Source organism: Larus michahellis, chromosome Z, assembly GCF_964199755.1.
Source record: "Larus michahellis chromosome Z, bLarMic1.1, whole genome shotgun sequence".
NCBI classification, from domain to species: domain Eukaryota; kingdom Metazoa; phylum Chordata; class Aves; order Charadriiformes; family Laridae; genus Larus; species Larus michahellis.
Window position 1 is genome coordinate 79,653,063 of NC_133930.1, and position 26,555 is coordinate 79,679,617.

The window sequence follows — 26,555 nt, forward strand, 5'->3', positions numbered from 1 at the left end:
GGGAAGGGTGGAATGGTGAGCGTTTATACTCAAGGGAAAAACAGGAACATTGTTTCTAATTCCAGTGAAATACAGACATTTTAAAAAGCTCTTTTAGAAAAATGTAAGAGACTACTTGGAAGTGTCTCAGTAATATGGCAAGTCTGCACCGAGCAAGCGTGCTCTGCCAGGAGGCTGTACCAGCGAAGTCCTGCTGGTCTGGGTGTAGCTCAAGAGCCACCGTTAGCCATTGCTACTGCGGTAGCAGGTAGGACCAGCCCCGTCCCCAAATGAGACAAAATTGGCTGTTAAACCCACAGATTTGTCTGCTGCATGACTGCACCTCCTGAACCATATTTGAGGCTGCTGCTATCTTACTTTGTGTTATTGAGCAGCTTAAATGTTTTAGATGATATATGAGGCAGATCTGTAGAGGTGGTAGATGCTTTAATTCTAGACCTTGGGGACTGGGCTGTTTTGGAGTTAGACCTTTGATTTTATTTTAATTCAGATTTATGTATTGTCAGTTATTTTCAGAGGCAAAGAACAAAACTGATGTACCCGTAGCCTTCTACATGGTGAGCTGCAATAAATTCCTTTTGGTTTCACATTGTGTCGTGTAAATGCATGCTTTGGCTCTTGAAGTACTTTTTCAGTATGCTTGGTATGTTCACGTAGTAAAAGCCTTGTAAAAGGATTTGAAATGTCCCTGGCATCAATGTGCATTAGGTTATGCACACTACTGGGATTATCAAGCTGAAGGTCCAGCTGATTCTAAGTGAACTGGTTCAGCAGATTTATGTGGTACACTTTAATTTGGAAATACTGACACTTTCTTTTTTAATATTTCACCATCTCTAAATGGACTTTTTTTTTTTATTGTGTGAAAAATGTTCATATTTAAGTTTTCTGTTGATTAAAGAAATAGGCAAATGTTAAAATACTGGAATTTCTGGTGGAATGGAAATTGCAGCGTTTGGTCAGATCTCAGCCTTTCGAGTTCTCTTTTCTTTGTGTAAAACATGGTTGGGCAAATGGGATCTGTGAAGTGTGGGGAGAATCCCTAGTTGCAATAGGAGAATGAGGAACATTTGTCTTTTGATAGTTGGTACTCTCAATACTTTCGTGACAAATGGGAGAGCAGAGCTGAGATCAGCTTGTGGGTAATCTTGATGCGGCAACACTTGTGTTATAAACTCTATTTCCTGTAACAGTTTCTATCTCCTGCTCTATTGACTGTACTTCCCAGCTTTGTATCATCAGCAAAATTTGTAAAAAATCTCTTGCTTTTGTGCTCTGGTTATTAAGGAATATTTTAACTAAGGTTACTTTACAGACCAGTTTTAGAAGTGCTTAGTTGTTCAACTGTTTCCTTGTCAATAATTCTCCTTTTACCATATCCCATTATTATCTCCCCTTTTGCCAGTTTCTTATGTATTACATTTTTAACATAATCCGCATCTTCTCCAGTTTAAATAATAATTTCCCATTTGGCGCAGTATCAAATGTTATACTGAATCCAGACAGATTGAATCTCCTCTGTTTCCTTGTCCACTAATTTAGTTATCTTATCAGAGGAAGATATCAGGTAAGTTTGGCATGCTCTTTCTTTGGTAATGTTACAGTTTATCTCAGTTTCTGTATAGCTCTGTATGTTTAATTATTCTTTCCTTCAAAAATGGTTCTAGCCCCGGTATACACTGAGGTCAGATGATGGTTACCCAGTTAGCATTCCCACCCCCCCTTCTTAAATGCAGATACTTTGTTATTTTTCATTCTTCAGTCATAAAACAACTCTGCTGCTGGATCTGTACCTTCATGTGTCCATTCTTTTAGACTTTTAGACTGGAGTTTTTTCTGGTTTTCCCTCCTTGGATCTCTTACCAGTGACCATCTTGGTCATCTCTTGTGGGAAAAATGTTCCGTCATCCTTGTTAACTATTATATTGCGCTCCCATCTTCTACTTTAGTGGTCTGAATGTGCATACTGGGCACAGAGACAAAACCTGTACACTTGAGGCTGTTCCTTTGTTATTTTTAATTAGAACCTGAGTCTTAACTCCATTTTTGCACCACTTTTTTCCTTGTTTTTCTTCTACTCATGTCTGGTGAGCCTTTTGCCATTTTTAAGTCTAAATCCAGCTTGAATTTTGGCAGTACTCACTTTCTCCTTCTAACTTAGGCTTCAAGGTATAGCATTTTTGCTTGCTGTTCCTCTTTTCTGTTTTCTGTAGGTTTTTTTGCATACTCTTGGTATCCTTTCTGAGGTGATTATTCACTCCATTAAGTCTGCAGCTTTATCCTACAGTGTGGTTTTTTTCAGTCGTTTAAGGTATAAACTCTGGGCAGTTTTTGTATCTCTGATTTAAATAAATTTAAGCCTTTTCCAAATTCCGGTCCTTCACCTTTCTGGCTGTTCTAACACATTATCTCTCTTAAATATCTTAAAAAATCTTAACATAGATTTAGAAAGGCTTATCATGGACAGTGTCTCTCAGCAGATAGTACCGGAGGATCCATAAAATACCTGTTCTGCGAACATCTGCATATTGCAGGCCAAAACACATTTCTCAGTTCGTGAAGATCTGTTGTAAAATACCAACAGCCACTTCTATAATTTGTAAAATTCCTAGCTGATCCTAGAAAGCAGAGCACAGTCTGATCTTCTGTCCAAGGCATTAAAATTTCAGTGATCTCTGCCAGTCTGGCGGTGGATAGATTCCCACCTGACTTGCAGTCTTGCAATTGGTTGTTTTTTAGAGCTTTAGCAAGACACAACGGTCAAATAAGCTTAATACCATGTATGCATCTATCTTCTGTATTTGCTTCCACTTATATGTGATTGACGTCTTAGAGTCACATTTATTTTACATAAGCAGCTGTCCCATAATCATCTTGAAACTTTGTTAATCCACATAAAAATACTTCGTGACTTTTTGGTGAAGAAATAATTCAAGTATTTAATCTGAGAAAAAGTGAGTCTTGCCAATATTAGAAACATCATCTCTTGCAGTTCCTGGCACTACTAATCTCTCTAGCAGTATTTGAGAGATTGTTATCCAAATAAAATCCTGTCGGTCCTCTTTGTACTCTTATAGACCCTATTTTTGTAATTCTTCCCCCAGGTGATTTTTGACCCAAGTTGAGGCATCTTCATCTGCATTAACTTGTGTTTCTGTGCAGCATTCACAACTGGAATATAGGCACCAAAAGCATTTTCTCTCAAAGTGTGGTATTTTTCCTTCCAGTCTTGCACCAGCCATCCACCAGAAGTCTCTGGTTCTTCCCTTGTTGCCAGAGTTCTTGTATCAGTGTACTGAGACTGTGAATGCTTCCCTTTGACCTCTCCCCATCTCCTGTGTAACTCAAATAAAGCCCTTTCACTAACTGTGAACACTATAATTTCAAGGATCATAATTCCTCTCCGATAGTGATGTTTCCAGCACTTTTCCTTTTTTTCCCTTTTTTTTTTTTTAAAAAAATACTTACATTTTACTATTTCTCTACTTACAGTTTTATTCTCTGTTTGGATAACAGAAAAATCTTTCACAACACTTTTGTCCCAATTTTCAGTTTTAAAACACTTACTAACTATACTGGACGTGACTGTAAACCTGAGTGACCCATACTCAAACGATGTCTTTTTGTTGAGAGAAGTCGGTTTTGTGTGAGTGCCTGCCAACAATGAAACATCTTTCAGCCTTCCAAAGTTAATTGGAAAGTCGTCTGCCAGTCAAAGCTATGATATTATGCCTCCACCTTTCTTCCCTTGAAAAGCCAAATCCCAGAGTCACAAAATTTCCACGAAACCTTTGTTTATTCGAGCATGTTCCTCTGCCTGGTGCAGTTGTCTGTGAGTCATTTCTGTAGAAATGCAGATTTATGGTTTGTCTCAGTATGAAGGACACTCAGTGGAGTTTCCCACACTTTGTCTTCATCCAGGGCTTGACGTCGCTTATGGAGTGACAATAAAAAGTATGGTTCTGTTGCCGACTGTCTGTCCTGTCTGCTGAGCGAGGTGGAGAGTCCTTTGGGAAAAAATTACTCTCTGCTATAAAAAAAAAAAATACATATATTACACTCGTGCTATGTAAAAGTGTGCAAATGTTTGTGGAAACATACACACTGATATAAAAAGCCAACATTTGCCTTTCTTCTACAAACTGCGTACAATCCTGTAGAATTCGACATATGAAAGATCCTGGTACTTGGGAACTGATTCCTACGACCATAAATTCTTGATCTGCTCACATATGACTTCCAGACTCAGCAAAGTCAAAAATGCAGAGGTCCTCCTTTACCTGAAACATAACAGAATAGGGACCTCAGCAGTACTATTTGAAATATCATATGGACACCAGGCCTTTATTCTAAAATTATTCCTTCAGGTATTGCAGTTGAGTTGCAGAAACCTATAAACCAAAGTTAAGAAAAAATCAATTAAATTCTGTCTTTGATTCTGGTGCAGCACTGCCATTCATAGCCTCTGCCTTATGAATAAAGTTATCATATAGGTTGTTAAAAATATATATTTAATGTATTTTTAGTTGCTTTTTCTTCCCCTACATCCCTTCTTTTGCACATGACCAAAGTTTATTATTTAGGAAAGCATGCTTTTAGTTGATCCTAGATTGATTCCTTTACATAACCAGAAATAGTTTAAGTAGTAAATATCTTTCTGTTTCTGTGGGACCTTATTTGGGGTACATGCAGCAGCATGCAGTACAATAAAAGGTTCTTTCAGCAAATGTTTAGGAAAATACTTTCCAAGAGATCTGCACACGATTAGAATTACTGAGTGCTCTCCTCTTTGGCTTCCTGTTTTGGAATTAAATGCCTTCGGGACACTTGGAATATCTCCGTTTTGAAAAGGAAGAACAATTTAACCAATTAAATACTTCATCGTCTTAGCTATGATTTCAGCTAGTTGTAAATAGGGACGCATATATGAAATAGTTCCTGAGATACCTTAATCGAATTGAAGGAATAAATTAACTCCAGTAGCTGTAGAGTAGCTTTTGAGGGAAATTAGAGCAGACAAAATGCCGCAGCAGTCAAAGCGATGTTCTGGCTCTTTCTCTGCACATGTACACAATTACTAGCTCTTTCCTTACATCTTGTATCCTGTGTTTCCAGTCCTATGGGAAATTGAGTTCCGGTCCTATGGATATTGAGCGAACCACTTTCTGATATGGTTAAGGAAGTTGGGACTGCGGAGCCTCTTACGCTTTTTGCCCTCCAAACACACACATCACCTATGGAGGCCAGGAGGGCATGGTGTCCACCAGCGGGGCCTGGGAGCACCTGGGCTCCATTCCCTGCTTCAGCGAGCGTTTGGTGGAATGGGAGAGATGTCACCTCAAGTGCGTTGTGGCTCGGTGTCTGAAGCGGTGTCTGGGTGAGGGGAGGAGAAACGCGCCTTCCAGTTTCTCCAGACGGAAGGAGGAACTGTGCAAAATGGGTGAATGCAGCATTGAGGGCAAGGAGGCAAAAGATGCCAGCTCTCCATTTCCTTCTCAAGTTTTGTGCTGCTCCCAAAAAAGAAAAATATGAACTTTTTTTTGGAACAATTTGCTAATTTCTTGAAGTATTTTACATAGCTTATTTGTCAAGTTTGAAGGAAAATTTAGATCTGCTTGTTGAGCAGTTGTATACACAACAATCTCTTCAGGTCCCTCCACCTAGAACTGTGCAGTTCAACTATAAGAATTATTCCCTGAAATGCGATAAATTAATGTATTTAATAGCTCACCTACTATGTCGATTTTGTATCTGTGTAAAGTTTCTACAGTAACACTGTACACAAGCTTGGCCAATGTAGCTATGTACAGTGTGTACCATTTCTTGATACCACCTTCTGCTACAGTGGTGTTTTTTGTCATTGTATTTAGGCAGTACAGTTGACCATTACAGGTGTTTTCCACCACATACTGCAATGGAAATGTTTGGGTATTCCTAATTCTTTTGGGCTTTCTTGTCAAATCAAACAGAGTTTGCATGAAGACAGAGACTATTAGAAGATTAATTCCAGACAGAAACATTCATACAAATTTTCTACTTGTCTTTAAAAAATTGTAAAGCAAATTCCAAATTCTGAGTTTTTTTGTATAACTGGCTTCAAGCTGCAGTTGTGTTGAGTTGTACAAAACTCTTGGTGGTGGATTACTGTAGCTGAGATCCTTTTCTACTTCAGTATTTTCTTTGTTTTTCCACGGAAGTCTCCTGACCATATTATTCATCCGTAGGAGTATAGTATAGCTATATTTATTGACAGATAAAGCCTTAACAGGCATTTTTTAATTGCAAGAATGTATTGTATTGTGTCATCTTATTTGAATTTTGTGAATTTTAGCTGCATTTTGCCAAACTACAATTACTTCTTTGTAAAGCTTGCTAGCAGTTAAATTTGCATTGACATCTATTATGGACCGCATTCCTGGAAATTAATAGTATCATATAATACAGCTCGGCAGTTTTCATTTGAGATCACATTAATAAAAGAAGTCAGTCAGTACTCTCTTTCCAGCCACTATGAGTGTCTCCAATATACATTTGGGCTGGTTGTGGTCAATGACATTTGATAACATTATATTTATTAATACTTAGCATATTCTTACAGAGTATTTTGTTTGAAAATGAACTGAAGGGCTTTTGACCTGCCCAAATCTGAATTCAGAGCTTTGCATTTCCTATGTAACAGTGATTAGAGAGTAGAAAATAAGTACATCTGTATTACATCATCGATTAATAAAATAAGCAGTTTTTCAGAGCAAGCAAAAGCTGAACTTACTTGACTTGGTAGGGTCTGTCCCTGTTCCATTATAAAATATTTTTTATGATATTTAAGCATTTCTGAAAAGCAAAAATCAGTGGATCCTAATATACTACCATTTTTATTTAAATGTAGGAACAAATTAAGATTTTTTGGGAGAATTTACAAGTAAATTCCTAATTATTTTGAGTGATAGTTAAAATTTTTGAATTAGGATTATTTTGAATTTGAAATAGATCATTATATTTTAATTTCATCTTCCTGTTATCTTAATAAGAGAATAATATATATGCTTTTAGCCTTAATGTATAGTTAATATAATTGGACCTCTCATATCCAAATAAACTAGTTGTAGTTAAGCTACATTGTTTATGATTATTGTTTCTAATTGTGGTGCTTAAAGGTTATGGCCAAGCTTAGATTAGCATTTCAGGTAACTTTTAAGTTGCATCATTTTGACAGATATTAACTTAATTGGATACTATTTCCTTTCCCATGTGGGTAGCACGCAACTATTACACATCTTGTGGTAAGTCACTGTCCCAGTGACACTGCCTGTCTCTACAGCATCCTGGGTGGGCACCAGTGCAGACAAGACCCCCTGAAGACCTTCCCGGCCCGACCGGGGCTTCCAAGCCAGGAGCACAGCAAACAACCCCAGAGCTTTTAATTTTAACCTTTAAATTCAGATTTCTTGTTTTTGTAATGCCAGATTTTGTGACAATTTAGCATTTCTGTCTGCAACTTTTTCACTTGAATTACTGCTAAACACTGTCTGTCAGTCTTGGCACCATTTACATACAGTTTCCCATCTGAGAAATTAATGAGGATTTGAGTTTGTCTTCTATAACGTAAAGGTTTGTAGGCATTTGCTGTCAGTCTCCCCATTGAATTAAGCATGGCCAAAACTGGGTTGCTGCTGAGATTCTCGAAGAGGAAATAATAATCCTTCTTCTAAAAAAATAAAACTGCCCTAAAATACAGCTGAACTGCTACTGTTGTCTTCTAGCGTAGCAATTTTTTTTTCTTTTTGCCGATTATAAAGCATAGAACCCAATCCTGGAAGCACTTCAGTTCAAAAAAACAATAATCTTGTGAAATAGTGCTTAACCTCAAAGTAGTAACTTATTCCAATTTGTATAAATGCATGATAATGACAAAAATAATGGGAAAATCCTGTTTGGATAAAATTCCATGATATAAAACTTTGCTTGTGCCTGAATGTCAGTTTTTTTACTTTAATAGTTGTTGCAAACTAACTGCAACAATGTGTAGTTATACCTACTTGATCTGTATTTCAGGAGATTTTAAAACTGTGCACCCCTGTGTATATGCGTAGCTTGTTCTCATATGGTAGCAGGATTGAGGACTGGTGTATTTTGCGAGTATCTTTTATGAAGGTTTGTAGATGATATTCCATTGCTAAACCCTATCTCTAAGCACGGTGTCTACCCGTCTTTTAAATACCTCCAGGGATGGTGCCTCAACCACTTCCCTGGGCAGCCTGTTCCAATGCTTAATAACCCTTTCAGTGGAAAATTTTTTCCTAATATCCAGTCAGAAACTCCCCTGGTGCGACTTGAAGCCATTTCCTCTTCTCCTATGACTTGTTACTTGGGAGAAGAGACCGACCCCCACCTCTCTACCCCCTCCTTTCAGGGAGTTGTGGAGAGCGAGAAGGTCTCCCCTCAGCCTCCTTTTCTCCAGGCTGAACAACCCCAGCTCCCTCAGGTGCTTCTCCTGGACTTGTGCTCCAGACTCCTCACCAGCTCCATTGCCCTTCTCTGGACCCGCTCCAGCACCTCAATGTCTTTTTTTGTGGTGAGGGACCCAAAACTGGACACAGTACTCGAGGTGGGGCCTCACCAGTGCTGAGTACAGGGGGAATCCACTTGTCTGAATCCCTAGAGTTCATATCCACCAAAGGACGTGTATGCACTTGCCAGCTCTGGCCAAAATTTGGTCTGACAGAATCACTTTCTCACCTGCGCCTTAACCTGGGGACCCTGGTGAGAGTCCAGTCCCAGGTTGGTCATGCTGTGAAGTTCCATGGCCCGTCTCACCCTCAGGACTGGATCTAGCAAGGCTTCTGAGAACCTCAGTGCCAAAATGTGCCCTGCAAAAGATGGCCAGAGGAGATGCTGGTTGTCCTGTATTGCCCTGTAGTATGAGGAAAGTTGCAGGTGATCCTGATTTCAGTTCTTCCCTTTGGCAGAGGGGCTGGAAGCTGCTTTGAAAGTGCCTGACGCCTTGGGTGTTAAGGTATTGTGGAAGCTCTTCTGCTTCTTATGGAATAATGAAGTATACACTGGATGAGACAGAGGAAAGGACTTTGGGCTGATGTTTATAGTACTCAGATGAAGAGGCTGGAGTCTCCCTGCAGAGGGACATATGCCGAGTGGTCTCTAGACCTTATCTCTCCTGCATGACTTTTCTTACAGAAAGTCTAGTGTGAAAGAAGAGGAGGTACAGGTACCATCATCTCGAATTGGTTCTTATCTCACCATACTTCCTTAGAAAGAAGGACTGCTGTTAAGTGCCTGATTCTGAGGAATAATATTCACAAAGCATACTGATTGGAGGTAGTGGAAGTAAATGCATCCATACAGCTTACAGATGAGGTTCTTCTGCAAGGTGTGTGTCCGTAGCTTTGTGTGCACTCTTCTTTTAAGAATTTCAAATAATCTTGGTTAGTCCATCCTCCCTTAGCAGGTGGGCCACGTCCCTCCTGCTCCTTTGATTACTTTGCCTCATTTCCGGGCTTTGCTGGGTGTTAGCTGTAGTTTCCACCAGAAGAGGTTTCCTAACGTGCTGTGTCTTAGCACTTCAGCCCTGTTCAGAATAGAGTCTTGTACTTCCAATATAAAAAAGGAGAAAACGTTTCTTCTGGGGGAGGAGAGAAGCTACCAAACTCTGCATTTTATATATGACAAACTGGGAAGAATGAAGAGTGATTTTGAAAGAATTCCCCACCTTTATGTGGAGAAAAAATTCACAACTGTTCTGTTTTCATGGTCCATTGCTTCTTTTGCTTGAATAGATTTTGCTTTCACTTTGATAGCAGTTTTAAAGCAATCAAAAGACAAATCTAATTTCCAACCATTAGAAGCAATTGTTAATGCATGAGGGACTACTGCGGTTTTATGTGCTGTGTCTTTTTGGGGTGGAAGTCTTGGTTTTGGTCTTTTAGTACACCTTGAATGACAAAAGGCTGTGGTTTTTTTTTTTTTTGTTAGTAACCTGTATTTTTTTGTGGAAAACAGTCATTCTGATAATGACTGGATGCTTTAACAGTGTCACGGTCAGGGTGCTGACTTGCAGTCAGATTTTCCTTTAGGAAATGAAGTATTTCAGGGATCTGTGTACCCGTAGGAATCCATTGCCTGTTTACGTTAACTCACTTCTGAGCTTTTCCAGTATTGGCTTAGTGGCTTTTCAAGGTAGCTGTGTCTTCTAAAAGGAGGCTCTTTGGACGTGGCATTTAGTAACATCATCGTCTAATTTAAGGGCCACTTTCTTTCTCTGTTATTGAGGGGGCAGTACTTAACTGGGTTCTTCACTTGGCTAACTGAATTTGAAAAAATCCAAGATAGTGGTGAGGATTTTGTTGCTGCATACAGAAAATAAATCCATAAGGTAAGTTTGTGATTCTTCAGAGCTCTTTTGGTATCCTCATATAGCCTCATCTGTCACTAGTGATGGTGGCACCGGAAAACGCATGGACATTTTTGTTTCCCCATATATACTTCACATAAAAGAGCAATATATTAATGTATATAAAAACGCTGCAACTGTTGGCAAAGGCATTTGTATACCATTCGTCTTACACTTAAATTATTCAGGAAGATATCCACATTTTTATGCATTTTTACAGGCCATGATACGGTGGGGTAAGGTTGATTAGAGCAAATAAATTTTAGCATAGTATGAATTTGTAATAGTGAACGGAAAATACTGACAATGACTTAATGCAAACTGACATTTTCTTACTATATTAAAATTTAAAAAAACATATGCTAGGATGGTTTTGAGGTTCTCGCAAGTTTTGGTTTGTTGGGTTTTTTCCCTTGGCGTGTTTAGTTTTGCAGGGAGATTTTTTCAATTTTCTAGGCCTCTTTGCAATTTTCAAGTAATACTTCATTTTGAGGTGAATCCAGGCACTAGGCATACTGGCAGTTCAGCCTTTACACAGTCAGCCAAGCTCCCATCTGCTGCCATCCTCCAGGTTACGGGTTTGATCTGAGCTGATCGTGAGGGTGTGAGGTGGGTTGCTGCCCAGAGGTCCAACCCTTCTCCTCTTGACTGGGGTTACTTACTGAGCACTGCCCCTCCACGCTGCGTTTTCAGCGTGGAGGAGAAAGGGAGGATCATCTCCGGAGAGTCGAGGTCCCTGTAAGGGTGGGGGATGACTTGAGACTCTGCACGGGAGGGACAAAAACCGGCAGCAAAATTGACCTGCAGAGACTAGACCCGTGGGGGCTGCAGGCAAAAAAGTGAGACATGGTCCAAATAAATGTGGAGAACACCCAGGAGGAAGAATAAAGAGCACAGATACAATCTCACCACGCTGCCGCACCCTCCACATTAAGCTCTGTTTTAATTCTATCTGATGAACACTGTACTACCATTCAGTTTTCAGGTTCACATCTCCCTGTTTGCCAAAGGGAAAGTGTTGAATGGGGAGGGGAGCTGCTCCTTGAAAGCTCTTGTGTTTCACACGGGAGCTCACAATCCTCTTTGAAGAAAGAGGAGCACTGCACTGGAGAGCACAGTGATACGTTTGTTTTCAACTTTAGAGGCTGAAATGAAATTAAGTGTTAATGTATTCCAGGCAATGAAATCAGATTTGCTTACTAATCTGGATTGCATCTCCTTTTTTCCCCCCTTCACAATGAAACCAGCAGTACCAGTAACTGTGCCTGCGTCACCTCTTCCTCCCTTCCTTTCCTGCTTGCAGCCCAATCCTGCCGTGCTCCTGCAGGAGAATTTCCCAAGAGGCTGGCCTGCAGCAGGAGGAAACGGAGGTCAGGACAGCAAGAAAAGAAATGAGGAACATGGGAATTGGGAGAAAGGCAGCAGTGGCTTGTGATCCAGGAGAAATGTGCCTGCTGTTCTTTAAACCACTTCTCTCAGCTTTTCCCCCAAAAAAGGCATTAGGGCCTGCTTCTGCATTTCAAAGGGAATTTGGGCTGAGCAAGGAAGGCTTGCTCAGCCATCCTCTGTGGCTGAGGTGGAGAGGGGGAAATGTTTGGTGTCAGCAGAGAAAAATACCTTTTTTGTCAGGTAGTTCTGTCGCCTTCCCAGTTTACCCTGTCCATCACTTCCCTGGCCCTTCCCTTTCCTTTGGAGCCCTCCCTCCAAAGGTGACCTGCTTTAACCCATACCTTGCTGCTGCTCTTCAGCCTGCCGAGCACAGTTACTACTGAAGAGCATCAAAACACACCATTAACTCTCTCCTGCTGTCAAATTAACTTGTTAACAGGGGTTTTTAACTTGCCTTCTTCATCAGGAGGAATAAAAATAGTACAAATATGTTATTTCACCTTCAGAATGACATTTCCTATCTTCTTATTCTAAATTTAAATCAATTCTTATTGATTTAAAGAATTTAGCATTTAAAAAGGAACAAGTCAACTTAATTTCTTTAGGGGATACTTGAAGGTTGAGAATAACTTCATATCAATTAAATTTTTTGATAATTCATTTCTGATGGAACTAATATAAATAATTAGGTAGTTGCTGCTTATCCTTTTTCTAATATATATATTGCTTTTAAACATCTGCTCAATAGTCCATTATGACAGCACAAGAATGATTTTACATGAGAGCAATAGAGGAGCAGAATCTTCCTGATGACAACTTCCCAATTTGTTTAGGGAACAGTGAGTGAGTCCTTGATTCACAGTTTTAACTTGAAGCATGGCAAGCATGCAAGCAAATTTGCAAAGCAGAAACAAAAAATTGAGAAATCAGATTACTTCATGACATTTTTAATGATTGCAATTTGGTCAAACCTCCTTTTTTTTAATGTTTTAACTTTTTTTTTTTAACACAAGTATCTTTGTTTTGTCTTTACAAGATCTAAGCAAAATTATGAACTTGTTTTGTCATGTCTGTGCATGTATGAGTGTTTTGCAGCAGTTATGAAATCTTCTGAAGTTAAAATTGATTTCAATATTGTCTATTAGAGTAACTAAAATGAAGCATTAGCTCAAAAAGAGATAGAACAACAGTACACATAAAGAAGGGAAATAGAACAGTTACTTGAAGAAAAAAAACTTAAATAGCCTGTCATATGACATAAATAGAAATTTAGGAATAATAGAAATAAAATTCTGTGGTCTTTTTTTTTTTAATACGTTATACCTGTGTGTTATATTTATGGCTTTATCAGTAGTTGGTGAAAGAGTGAAAAATAAATCTCTTCTTTTGGGCTGATATAGAACTCTGAGGCTCCATGGCTTTATTCAGCCATGCATAGATTTTTAGATGTTCCAAAGATCACCTAAAATGACTGTACTCATTTTATTCATCTCATCAGCAAAGTTCATCTCATCAGCTAGAGAGATACCATCAAAACTTTTAGGCTCCAAAATGTACTCTCTCTGTATAAATACAGTGCATCGTACTTACAGAGACTGTAAAGTACAGGATTACACATCAATGCTGTATCTTTCTCTGTAAAAAGTCTTGAAACTGCTGTTTACTGAAAGGGGAAAGGGGATTAGAGGTAACCCTAAGGATCAGCTGTCTGCCTTTGTATGCAGATCACAAATACAGTGCACCCACTTGTTACTAGAAATAGCGGAAAAAGAGATCTGAGTATCAGAAACTTATGAATAAGTGTAGAAACTTTGTAGTAGACCAAAGTCTGTCTTGATACAGAGCAGAAGAATGTCGGTTTCAAAGCTTCTTTGAACTTGGTATTCAGCTGAATGCTTGGTTTTGGAAACTGCCTAAACTATCAGTCAAAAAAATCCAGGATAATGCAAAATAAATGTGTCCAAAGATATTCTGCTGCCCTAAAGAGTAAAGCAGTAAAGCTGCCTTCTTCCCTTCTCTGCTGCCTCTCCTGCCATCAAACTATGCACATCTTCTGGAAGGCCACTGGATAAAACCACCTTTCTCTGGAAGTTATAGTATGTTTTGGGAAGTACCTCACCATCTAATGTCTGTCTGGCAATGGCAGCAATTCTCAAGGTTTCTCAGTGGCCGTCTCAAGGAACAATGAAATTAGAAAGTCTCTCCTTTGTTTTCCTTTTCCTCATCCAGAAAATGAAGATAGAAGTTGCTTACCAGCTGAAATCAGTGCTAACCCAGGAAGTTGAATCCTAATGATGAAGTTGTTCCTAGCTTAATTTATGACTTTCTGCAATGTATAAAGCGTGTTTTCCCTAAGGGTATATGAGTTTGAGTATTGCATTTTTGAGCATTAACATACTTCTCTTCCTAAGTATTTGGACTATTTGGAGCCATTTGCATATGGCTTCTTTATCATTCAGTCTGAAATAGTCATAAATTAGATACCAATATTTATGTGAGGGTATACAGTCATTTTACCTTATATAAAGAAAGCAGAAGAGAGAAGTATGTGTATAATACAGATTTTTTCTAGAACAATAGTATTTAATACATGAACAGGTAGTCTTACCATTTCCAGGAGAATTATTTTTTAAGGCCAAGGTAAGCTAGTGACTAAGCAATAGGCAAGGTCATAGTATCTGATGAAACATTAATGTCTGTAAAGCAGTATGGTTTTGATTCCAGGAGGTTGTTCTGAAAGGGTTTTGTAAATTTTAATGTAGGTTCAGTGGTGATTGTGGACTCTCTCGTTCCCACCCCTAGTTGTGTTTTGTTTTCTGTTACCACAGGCTGCTGCTATTCTTTCTTTTACTATTCTCATTAAAGCATTGAATATGGATCCCTCTTAAAGTAAGTTCAGCTTACTGTAGAGAAGAAATTTCTGTTTTCCTCAACAGATTTTTTTAGTCTGTATTTCACATCTGATCGGAGGGTATGATGTGTGTGAGGAGGAAAAGAACTTGCCTTCTTAGTCTGTTACACCTTTACATGGGAACTGGGCATAGCGTACCTAACTTTAGCTGTCCCATGAAGTCAGTTAGGGTAACCATCATTGTCCCTTCTGGCAAGTTGTCTTTCGTATCCCTTCACATACAGTCTTTAAAACTAGGTTAATGAAGAGAGCACTTTCTTTAGCGTTCCCTTTCAGTGCTTTAGATATCTGTTTCCTGATGAGCTAAAATCAACCATTCCTGCAGCTGTCCAGAATTTCCTGGAAACCGTCTGCTCTATGAGCATCTACGATTTTCTCATGTAATGTCCAAAAATGTATTTACAGTACCTTTGTCTGTAGCTTCCCGAGGTGTGGGCTTTCCATTTGTGATCTTCTGTCCATGTGCCTTAGCAGCATCTGGTTGTCTAGCACACTAAATTTGGGGAAGTCACTTTTATGTGGGCTATCAAAAAAAAATTGAAAATACTTTGTGTCATTATTGTTGTAGTTTGTCAGTTCTTACATCTCTTCATAGATTGATTCATTGGTATTAATTCATGAGCTGAATTAAGGATGTGAGATAAAAATGCAAAATAGCTTTAAATTTCTTGTGTGTTAAACCAGTATAGTGTTCAAAGGATGCTGGTTCTTCTTTCCTGTTCAGTCTTTTTTATTTTGCTTGGACAGAGACAGTCAGCCAGTATTCACAGTTGCTTGGCAATAGTCAAGTTCTGAAATGCACACCCAACCTGTGGGGCATTATGATTGCTTAGTTCATGCATGTAAATTTGGGTGTTTGAAAACCGAACAAGCCCATACCTATAGTGTCTTCTTGGAAAGTTTGTTCTAACACTTAATTTTAATGGCATTATTAATTTAATGGTTCCATTTTCAGAGGTGTTGAGTATCTACAAATTTTAGAAAAGTCAAAACAACTGGGTGCTTAGCACTGTTCGAACATAAATTTGAAATGTTAGGAAAGTTATGCTGTGGCTGGGGTATATCTCAACACAGTAAGTTCCATCTCTTCTGATTTCTTTCAAACCTACAATAAACTTTACTTAAATTTACACCTGAAATATGCATTAACAGGAAAAAATTGTCTCAGTTTCAGAAGTATTATTAGCAAAAACAACCTCTGGCAAAAAGCCTTTAAAGAAAGTAGAACAGAGAATTTTTGATAGATACATTTGATTTGGTTTTGGCCAGCAAAACCAGATTATTTAAGGATACACTTCTAAAATGGTCTACACTAAAGGTAATGAGTAGATATGCAGCTGTAGTCACCTTATTGTACTAGTCATCATGCCGTAAAGATTTTAGAGAGCTTTTGTCTTTTGCTTACAAAAGCAGCCTGCACTTAAAAAGACCTCAGTTCTGTAAATGCTTACACATAGTTCACTGTTTATGGAAGTAAGTCTGTAAGATGCTCTGTAGGTTTTGGACTTTTGTGATTTTCTTGCTGGTATTGAAAAATTCCTTTGGGAATTTAAATAAGTAGTGCTGTGAAAGGGGTGATTGCCATTATTTCTGTTCTGTATATTTATTGAATTTATTACAATAGTGGTAATTACTTTTCCCTTGATACAAATAAAAAAGTTGATGTATTACTGTGTTCATGTTTGTTGTTTTAGGAGTCTTTGGATGATTCTCAAGTAGCTGGAGTTTGTGCAACAGAAGAAGTGATTCGCTATGAATATCACATCTTGTACTCCAGCAGCTACCAAGTCCCTGTGCTTTATTTTAGGGCATGCTTTTTAGGTAAGACCAATCTTCTATTAGACAAAGGGAAGAACAAAAATAAATTGGATGCAACAGATGTTAAAACCACAGATTTTGTATTAAATTGAGGAACAGAGTAATGATCATAGGTAATAAGAAAGTAAGAGATGAGGCTGTTCACCAGTAAATTTTGTAATACTTCAGACACAGAGCTTCAGGACTTTGGAGTAGATGATATCATCTCAGCCTGAAGGAGGCTGATCTTTGGCTCCTGGCACCTTGCCTGTGGTTGACTAAAACTGCTGGTCATTTTTCTTGTTCTTTCCGTTAAATGAATACAAAAACTTAAAGCTGCAGGTTCGAATTTGGCTACAAAATAAGTGGACATAATTACAGTGCTTCAGCAGAACTGTGTCTGTTTCTTTGGAGCCTGAATTTGAGCCACAAGGGTGGGGTCTGAATGTACCTTTAAAAGCATATGCTGTTTTCTATTTAAATATGCTCCTTAAAAAAATACAAAATAATGCCAATAAGGTATTGCCTTTTTCTATCTATTAAAACTGGCTCTTGAAACACTAACTGATCTTCTTTCCTGCCTGATACGTACATCTTGTCACCCATTACTCAATTGCTATAGCCACTGTGATTTCACTCACCATCCTGTCAGGAAGGAAGGAGGAACACACAGCCTCCCTCCAAGGCCGCTGTTAGTGTCACTTATTTAATCAGAAAACATAGAGTGATCACGCTGCAGCACTGCCTGTGCTCTGTTCCTCTCTGCCTGAGGACTGTGTACCTAGGGCGGAGGGATTGAAATCTTCAAGTCATTTCATTCAGTCTCCTGCATGGTAGCATCAGCATCTTTTGTGTTTTGAATAACCTCCTAACTTTATCTAGATAAAGATGTCTGAATGTTGCCAGTGATATCTTTTCCTTTTTAATTAAAAAGTAGCTTAAGCTGCTTTGAATGTGTTTGGTAGATTTAATCACTCTCTGCCTTATATTGTTTAATGATTTCTAATTTTGCAGTGTTAGCGTTTTAAAAGGCACTTCAGATTTAAAATTGAAGAACAAATTCTCATAGACTCCCTGGTGGAAAGATTTTAGTCTGAGGTGCAGTTTCAGGAATGGATAATTTGGGGTAAATTTTCAAACTGGGACGTGGGGAATTGGGGACATTGCTCTGCCTTTACCACCAACAGAACTCATTTGCACACATCCTGCTGCAAATTTATTTCTGGAATTATTATAGGCATTTACAAATATGCAGTGTTTTGCCTTTAAACTTATTGTGCAGACAGGAAGATAAAGAAAGTTTTGCTGTAAGAGACAGATTAACCTATTTGTGGTCCTGAAAAATGACATCTTCTTGGTTTTAGCTGAATTAATAGTGCACTGTCTGTACAGAAGAGGATGGAGACGCTGCAGGTAGAGGAAATAGGACACTATTTCTACTGTACTGTACTTTCATATAATTAGTATTCACCATAAGCAGTTAATCACCAGAGAAGAGCTCCCAGAGACAAAACAAGTTGTTTAGCTTGTCAGCATCAGGGAATCGGAGGTGTTGAAACATGACTCCTTATAGCTGGAAGTGGATATTACAGAAGCTAGTGGATGATCTAATGCACAATCGTAGTATTATGTGCCAACAGCTCCCCTTGCAGTACAAAACTGTAATTGTTCCTACAAGTACAATTATGTTTTGAAACACTTCTTGGGAATTTTCCACAATGGAAAAACAAGGACTTTTTTTAGATAATTCCTGAAGTCACCTGGGTTCTCGTCAGCATTTAACATTCTCTTTTAACATTTAACATTCTCTGACTCTTGAAGAGAGAAAGATACAAAATGCTGGCAATAAGTATTTTTCCTATAGTGTTTTCAGCTAGTATTCTCTGATTTTAATTATGGATATCTTACTTTTGAAAATGAAAAATTCTGTTGTTTGCCCACTTATGCTGCACTGTGTCTGTATCTGAGGGTCCCAGCATGGGGTTTTCAGGAATGTGCAGATGACAGTCACTCACAATCACTTGAGATATCTGAGCGAAGCTTCTTTTGTCTTGTCTTGAACCTGGCATGAGGAAAACTCTTGGTAATGCCCTGATTTTTTTCCTTTCAGGTAATAGTCTTCATGTGATAAGCTCCTCACCTTGTTTCTCAGACAACTAGTAATATTCACCGCATTCCTCATCTGAAATAATCAGGGAAGAATCTTCTGAGACCCACATCAATTTCCCAGTCTAAATTCCTACCATTATTTGTAGATTAAGTAACAGAATCGGTTCCTCACAAGTCTCTTGTGAGCTGTTCATGGTTTCCCTTGAATCCTGTCCATACTGATCCTCATGTTAATTAGAGCTTGTTGCAGGAGGCGAAGGTGAGCTATAATCCTTCCAGTGTTTCCACCACCCTGCCCCATCTTGTCTTCCCCAGCAGCAGGGCACAGACTTTGAATTCAAAACTCTGCTTCCTCTCTGGCAGTATGTTAAGTGGCCATTACACCTCGAGGCCTGCCTAGGAAATAATAATTCTTCTGTTCGACCTACCTAAGTAGTTCTGCTTGTTTTGCAATATTCACTTCCTCACTTTCTGTGTTATAATAGCAACTGGTGCCAGCCTGTCCAAATCTCTGCTCTTTAAATCTAGAACAGTTAAATCCTGCCTTTCTTCCATCGTATGTGAGTCCAGTTTTCATTCACTGGGTCTCTCATAGTCCCTCCTAGGAAAAGGAGGTTCCAGGAGAGTTGCTGGGGAGATTTTGCTGTCATCTTGAGTGTGGTTGGCATCTTCAGGAGCTTGTGTCAGTGAAGACACCCAGTTTTCATTCCTCTGTGCTAGCAATTTTGCTCAAACAGTACAGATCAGTTATTCCTGCAGAAGGACAAAAGTTGCATTGTATCCCTATCCTTGCTGCTGTCTAATTTGTATGAAATAACTTATTTTATGGAAGTCATCTTCAGACCTCTTTTTTTCGTGAGATGAAGTTTGATATGTAAGGTAGTACAAGGTAAGGTTTTGAAATCTTAATTGCAACAGGCCTAAAACATTTTGAGAGACATCAAAGGTTTTTGGTAGTCTCTGGGGATAGATGTACAGGGAAGATCTTGTTCTGTGAAAGGACAAATACTTCATTGTATTTATAATGATTAAGTGTGATGACTATGTCTGGAAAGATGTTTGGGAACATTATAGGGTACAAGAAGATATTTTTAGGCTATATATATACACGTAAGAAACATTTTTCACTACCTCATGATACTCCCCATGTGGCATATATTCCTAAATTCAGACCTACTGAAGTCTTAGTCTGTGTCAGGAGCTTGAGGCAGTGGTCCTCCATACCTCAGAGTCTCAGAGAACTAGATGTCCTTTCTCCAAAATCAGTCTTACGCATGCCATACCTTTCAGAAATGGGAGCCCTTCTTCCTTTCTCTGGCTTTTGCAATTACCAAATAGGTAGCTGAAGAAATGCATGAAGCCCTGCTGATATCTGATGTCAGCAATTAGCCCTCTTAGAGACAGATGGTATAGGCAATTAGCCTTCCCCTTCAATGCTGGCATCAGCCAGATGGGCTGGGCTAGGTCCAGTAAGCTTTCTTTAATCAGCAGAGTGTTTTCCCCTTTTCTTAGTCTTTAAGATGTCAAGGAACTTTTGGTCTTTTCCTGAACTGTAGTCGTCTAAATCCATACATTCAAAAACCTCTTGCACCGATGGTGAGGTAGCAGCAACATAGTCACAGGTGGACAAGGGCATCTTTCAGGAATCACCCTGTATGTTAAGAAAATAATGGCTTACTGCACACTTTGCTTCTTATTTTTCCTACAAAGGTAGAGGAGGAATCATGAATGCTGGCTAAGCACTGAAAAGAAAGAGCAGAACTAATGGGAGTCAATAAGGACTGCAGCCTAACTCTTCTAGAAAAGAGAGAAGGAATGGGATTTTCAAGTTGACCTGCTCAAAATATGTCTAGCTCTCTGACATGCAGATAGATCCCTGCCAATAAAAACCATGCTAATCAGTGGTTAGAGAGAGGGAGCTTATAAGATAATGTAACTTCCTCCAACCCTGAAGGCATGAATTTCTGTATTCATAACCGTACTGGGCCTGACTGATGTGCTTTCCGGAATATAGACTTACTCCCTGAACTCAAAAGCATGTAACCACTATGTCCTTTCTCAGAAAAATACCTCCTCTTAAGACCATGTCCTGTCGGAACTGGTTTTATCATGGCTTTGGACATAAATAAAATTGAATAGTTTGTATAATCAAATATTCTCCTAAGCTGTAAGGGTGTTTTTTCTTTTGTAGCAGTGGTTTCTTAAGAGTACAAAAACCTACTATTTCTTTGGAAAGTATGCCAGAATGAAGCCTCAAAACAATTTGTGCACCATTTCACCAGAAGTGTTAAATAACCTTTAATTAGAAATCAAAGAAATTATTAAAAGCTCTCAGTCCGTATCAAGAAAACAAAATACAACAAGATGGGATGCCTGAAATTTTTCTTTGAAAATGTACATAAAATGTGTATGCCTAAAGAATTTCTGCTCTTTGCAGAAGTTAAGGTGCCAAGTCGGCTGGGAGCTGCAACTCATATGTCATCTTAATGACACACCTTGCTGCTATGAGAGGGCACTCAGCCATGTGCTTTTTAACTGTTTCTTATTTGTGGTGACATAAAGGAGTTAACCCCAAATGGACCATCAAGAAGCTTTTCTCAGAAATGTTTCTTATAGTCTACACAGTTTAAATAATAAAAGTTTAGGTTTGTGATAGAAAGGCTGTAGTTGTTCTTGCCTGACTATTAAGGCAGATGAACTAGTTGACTCAAGCCCATAGTTAATGGGAGGGACAGAACCCATACTTATGAGTTCTTGACTCCCATCCCTTATCTCCTTTCTCTCAACAAAAATCTTAGTTGGTCACTTCCCAGGCTCTTTTGGCCTTTCTTGGCTGGGTAGATGTCAAGTTTATTGTTTCAGAGTCTGCATTTCCAAGAGCCTGGGTTAGTACTGATGAGCTGATGCTGTGTCGTGTGCCAGACTGGTGGCATTACACACATGGAGCTTCAGAGAGACGTACAGTAAACCTGACATGACCCACAAGCAGCTGTTTCCTTTTGCTCTCTGTGATTGTTTAAATCAGGTGAATGATACAAAATGTACATATAACCCAAACTTCCACTTCTGTCTGCACACCCGCTCCCAGCTAGACTTGGGGTAAGACTTGGGACAAGCTTGCAAGCACCTCAGCAGCCATGTCCTCCTGGGTGGATGGTGAGTAAACGCACTGCTGGGTGCATCTGAAACCTCTGCGTTCCTCTCCCGCCAGTTCTCTCGGCTTGGTGCTGCTGTTGCCTTCTTTTTCTGTCTGAACTTTTTGAGTTCGGCTCCATCACAGGAAAGAGTGAGGCAAGAAGTGGAGAGGCTTCCTGGCTCAGCAGGTGCCACAGTGGCCCCTTTTTGCTAGCAGCAACAATTATGGACTGCTCTGTCAGCCCAGCTGGTTGTGGAGGTCTCAGTGGGTTGCAGGAATGTGTAACAGGGCTGCTAAACATGCGTGTGGTGGCAGCCCAGAAAAAGGGGGTCTAAAAGTGCCCAAGGAATACAGATGTGTTTTGTGCAAATATGGGAGCTCATGAATAAAATGGATTCTGTTATATCATCCTAAGCAGATGACCACACAAACGGAGGAGTTTTAAAGTACAAAACACACCTCCAGCCAGATTACCTAAAGTGGGTCCTTCTGTCAGTCATTTTAAGTATAGTTGTTTTGTTTTATTTTATTTTAATTTTGTTTTGTAGAGAGAGGAGACTCTTTCAATAGACTTTCAGGTCTTCACCCCACAGAAGAGGATGGGGAAACTGCCCATCTGCCCTCCTCTCCTTTTGCAAGGGTCTTGCAGTTCCCAGCTAACCTGGCTAGCTGAACCTCACATCCATTTTAAGTATTGATAACTTATTCTTTCCTGCTGCATATGGCCTCCTGTCTTCTGCGCTAGTCACTTAAATAAGAGTTTACAGGAACACAATATTTGGGAGCAGGTATAAAAGCTTACTTGGTTAAAAAAATGGTCTTAATTCAAACTCATTTAAAGCTTAGTGAAATATATTAAAATAGAGCAGAAAATTCAAAATCTAGGGAAATTTAAATCTAAGCATATTTCAATATATAAGTTAATAAGTATATATAATCAATATATAATCAGAATGCCCAGATCATTTTTTTGTTCCTATATGAAATATTGCAATTACTCTATATTAACTATTTAAGTATTTTACTGTCTGTGATCTCACTCTAATGTGAAGTGAAACTTTCAGTTTGGATGTTTTTGTATTTTTCCATGAAATGAAAATAAATCTATACTGATATATGATGGAACATATACTGCTTCTCATACATGAAGTAATAAAATCCATGAGGTAAAGGCAAAACTCAATTTTAACTATAATATGATTAATGCTTCAATAATATTTGATCGTTTCTGTAAATGAGATTAATGGTTAGAGTCAGAGTAATCCATTCTGTGTCTACAGTCTGAATTTGCTCAAGTGTTGCTACAAAAATTCACAGATACAAAGAAAGGTGTACAGAACAAAATCTAGAGTGGCAAATCGAATTTTGCATTAGAACATGTGTTGTTCTAGATTTTACATTTGGACATTCTCTGGATTGTCTTTGCAGGTTGAATAGAAAACAGAAAATTGCAAGTAAGCATGGCATCTTGTACTACCTGCACACAGATGATCTGAGCATAAATACATCCTTCTAAAGTTAACCTAGGCTCTTGTAACAAATTTCTTAGCAAATGTTAGACCGTCTCCAGCACAGGTCTTGTATCTGCCATCATAAGACAGAGAGCAGGACGCTCTAACAAGTCTCACATTCATGAGGATGGCATGGTATAGCTAGTTAATATGCTGTTACCCTCTCAGACGCTATATTTGCCACATGCTTCTGCTATATGGTGCTTATATAAACTCAGTGCTTTTTTTATAAATATGTGCGGAAAATAAGATAAAACAGAGGCTGTAGGCAGCTGGTTTTAACTTATATCTAAACATGGCATTCAAATGTTAATTGGGTGAATAAATCTTGTTCATTTTACAGACATGAAACTGTCAGTAGAATAAAGCTATTTATTACAGGATAATGGTTTCTGACACCTAATAAATGCCAAGATGAAGCTACTTATTGAAAGTATATCAAAATATTCTGTTGCTGTTTGCCAAAATCAAATATTCAGGAAAAACTGACATGCTTATTTTCTAAGTGGTAGACACTAATATCTTGGCATAATTCTAACATCACAACTAAAAACCTGATGCAACAATGGTATATAAATGCAGCTCAAGAACAAATTATCGGCGTGCAGGTTAACAAAATCCAGTAAAATTTTGTGTGCAGAATTCCTTAGATTTTTTTCTGCCCTTTCACTATGAATTGCGTGTATTTACTTGAGATAACTGTTCATTATATTAATTTGTGGTTTTAAATTTATTTTATCCAAGCATTGTTTTACAAAATCAGTTTAACTTCACACCTTACAACCAGAAACTCAGGTGACAGAATACAGGTGAACAGGGAATTTAGGATAGTTGTATATGCACCTTCAGTCAGGATTTGAGCAATGCTCCTTTGGAGTTATGGGGCCAGAAGCGGCTCAGTCACGTTTTGCTATTATTTTTTCCATCTGCTTCCAAATAATCAGTATTTTCAGATTTACTTTTGCTATTCAGTATTAAAGATACAGCATGTTTAAGAGCTTTGACTGTGGGTGGTTGTTTCCCCCCCTCACAGATGGAAGACCTTTAACTCTGGATGAAATATGGAAAAGTGTTCATGCATGCTACCAGGCTCGTCTGCTGGAGGGGCCCTGGGACACTATTACACAGCAGGTGAGAAACCACTGGTCCTTTACAAAATTAATGAATGCAATATATGCCTGAATCCTCCATGGCCTTATTCCCCTCCTGGATACAAGTAAAATAGACAAAAGTCTAACTGAAGTTGTGCTGAGCCAGTTACCAACAATAGTTTTAGTCCTGGATTTTGAGGAATATATGGCTGTTCACAATGTAAGACTTAACGTGACAGTATCTTTCTTTTAAAATACTTTTTCAAGCCAATCCTGAAAACTTCAAGCAAATTCTGAGTAATCGTGAGTTTGGGTAAATACAAAAGTAGACTTATTTATGTAAGTAAAATATATGAGGGTAACATTTCACAGATTGTCTATTAATCAAATTACCAAAAAAGACTGTGTAATTTTCAATTTTAAATAGACTTGCAATCCTTAGGATTGAAGGAGAGAAAATTGGTCTCTCAATCAAATAATGTTATTGCTGACTAATGTCCTTAAGAATCAGTAGTTAATGAATGCCACGTTTTAGAAGAGGAAGCAGATTAGTAAACTGTGATATCACTGCCTTTTTTTAGAGCTATTCAAGCCACTTTTATTTAAGTGGTTTTAAAGTCACCAGATCATTTCAGCAACCATTCCCAGACTTGTGATGATGGCTCTCTTGAAAACGGTCACACTCGTTCATGGAAGAGCGAGGTACAGTTCAGAGCAGAGTTGGTGGCTCTGGTTTATTCCCTCAGCTCCAGGGCTCCACTGCAAGTTTGGACAAAGAATGGAAACTCTCCAGGTGTGAATTTTTTATCATCGGACAAAGACATTAATGTGTCCTTTCTTCCTCCCCTTTCCTTCCTTGACTTTTTGATTTTAGCGTTTCCAGGTACATAGGTCTCTTACCACAGCAGCTGGCACAACAGGGATGTAACCTCAATTGAGTTCTACAGGTGTTTCCTTAATTCAACTAATACAATTTAATTACAGCATGCCTATTTGTAGATGGTACTCAATCATGGGAACACAAGCAGCATTCATGTTTTTGCAGCCACGGACTGTTATTTATATTATAATAGCTCCCTGAGAACTTAACAAGCATTGGTTTTCTGATGTTTGCTCTGTATGTCTGAATTCTGGTTGTGAGTTTGCAGATTCTTGTAATACACGCTTTTACATAAAGTATTACCTGACTTGTTTACTGCAGAATGAAGATGAAAAAAGGTTTTAATAAAATAATGTAATATGGTAGCAGATAAGTGATTTTCTGCACAAGAAAGTATTGCAGTTCAGATTTCTCAGTAAAGTTTTATAATTTAAAGCTGAAGTTTCAGATTTGTAGCTAAATCGTAACTGTTTCTGCATAGAGAGGCAGAGGATGCGATTAACTTTGCCTTCACTCCATCCACCTTCTTCCGTTCCCAGTAGACATTGACCAGTAACCCCGTGGTCAGATGCTAGGTATCCTTTAGGGCTGACATCTCTGGTATTTCCCAGCTGAGCTGTTCTGGCTTGTGGATAGTTTATATTCCCACCTGCAAAAATGTCCAGGACCATCTGCTACGTGTGCTCCAGAGGTGGTGGCCTTCTCTATGCTCAGACTATGCTGTGGCCTCATGCCGTGTTCAAGCTCCTCTGTAGAAAGCAGTCTCTTTCTATTCATCTGCAAAGCACTGCAAGAACCTACAGCTCTCTATAGGTAATAAATCGTAATGCAATACTACTGAGAATAAAGCGTAAACAGTATGTTTGGAACGTGTTAAATCAGAGTGGTGCAGGCCAAAAGGAAAACCTGGTCACTCCCACACAGACATTATTTTTGCCTCTAAAGGAACAGTAAAGTAAAACTGTCCTGCATCTAATAACTAGAGATGTACGTAAGGTACATGCACACAAAGGCTTGCAGAAACAGGTTTTATATGTGGTAAAACGTGTGGAATGATGAACCCGTTGTCTCTGTGACACCTCTCCAAAGGCGGTTCAGCCAATGTGGGTCCAGTGACGAGCACAAACTAAGATGTAAGGAAAAACATTTTGGAGAAATTGGCAATGTTATAGCAGCAGAATACTATTGAACAGAACATCAAGGTGACTTTCCATTAAGTAAGGAGATTACAAACTAAGTCAAGCTGCTTATCCTAGAGTAATATATGCTGTACCTCAGGCTGATAGCACAGAACTGGAACTGCTGGCAGGTAGCAGAAGCCAGAGA

At 38.8% G+C, this 26,555-nt stretch overlaps 1 protein-coding gene across 3 annotated transcripts in view; it reads left to right on the top strand.

The window, feature by feature from the left end:
- The window catches only part of ATG10 (autophagy related 10), an 83,261-nt gene that overhangs the window by 35,660 nt on the left and 21,046 nt on the right, over positions 1–26,555 (top strand). For all 3 annotated transcript variants that reach the window (XM_074570278.1, XM_074570280.1, XM_074570279.1), the window contains 2 exons: positions 16,400–16,526; positions 24,292–24,389. In XM_074570278.1, the coding sequence (XP_074426379.1) occupies positions 16,400–16,526; positions 24,292–24,389 (225 nt within the window). The remainder of the gene's footprint in view (positions 1–16,399; positions 16,527–24,291; positions 24,390–26,555) is intronic.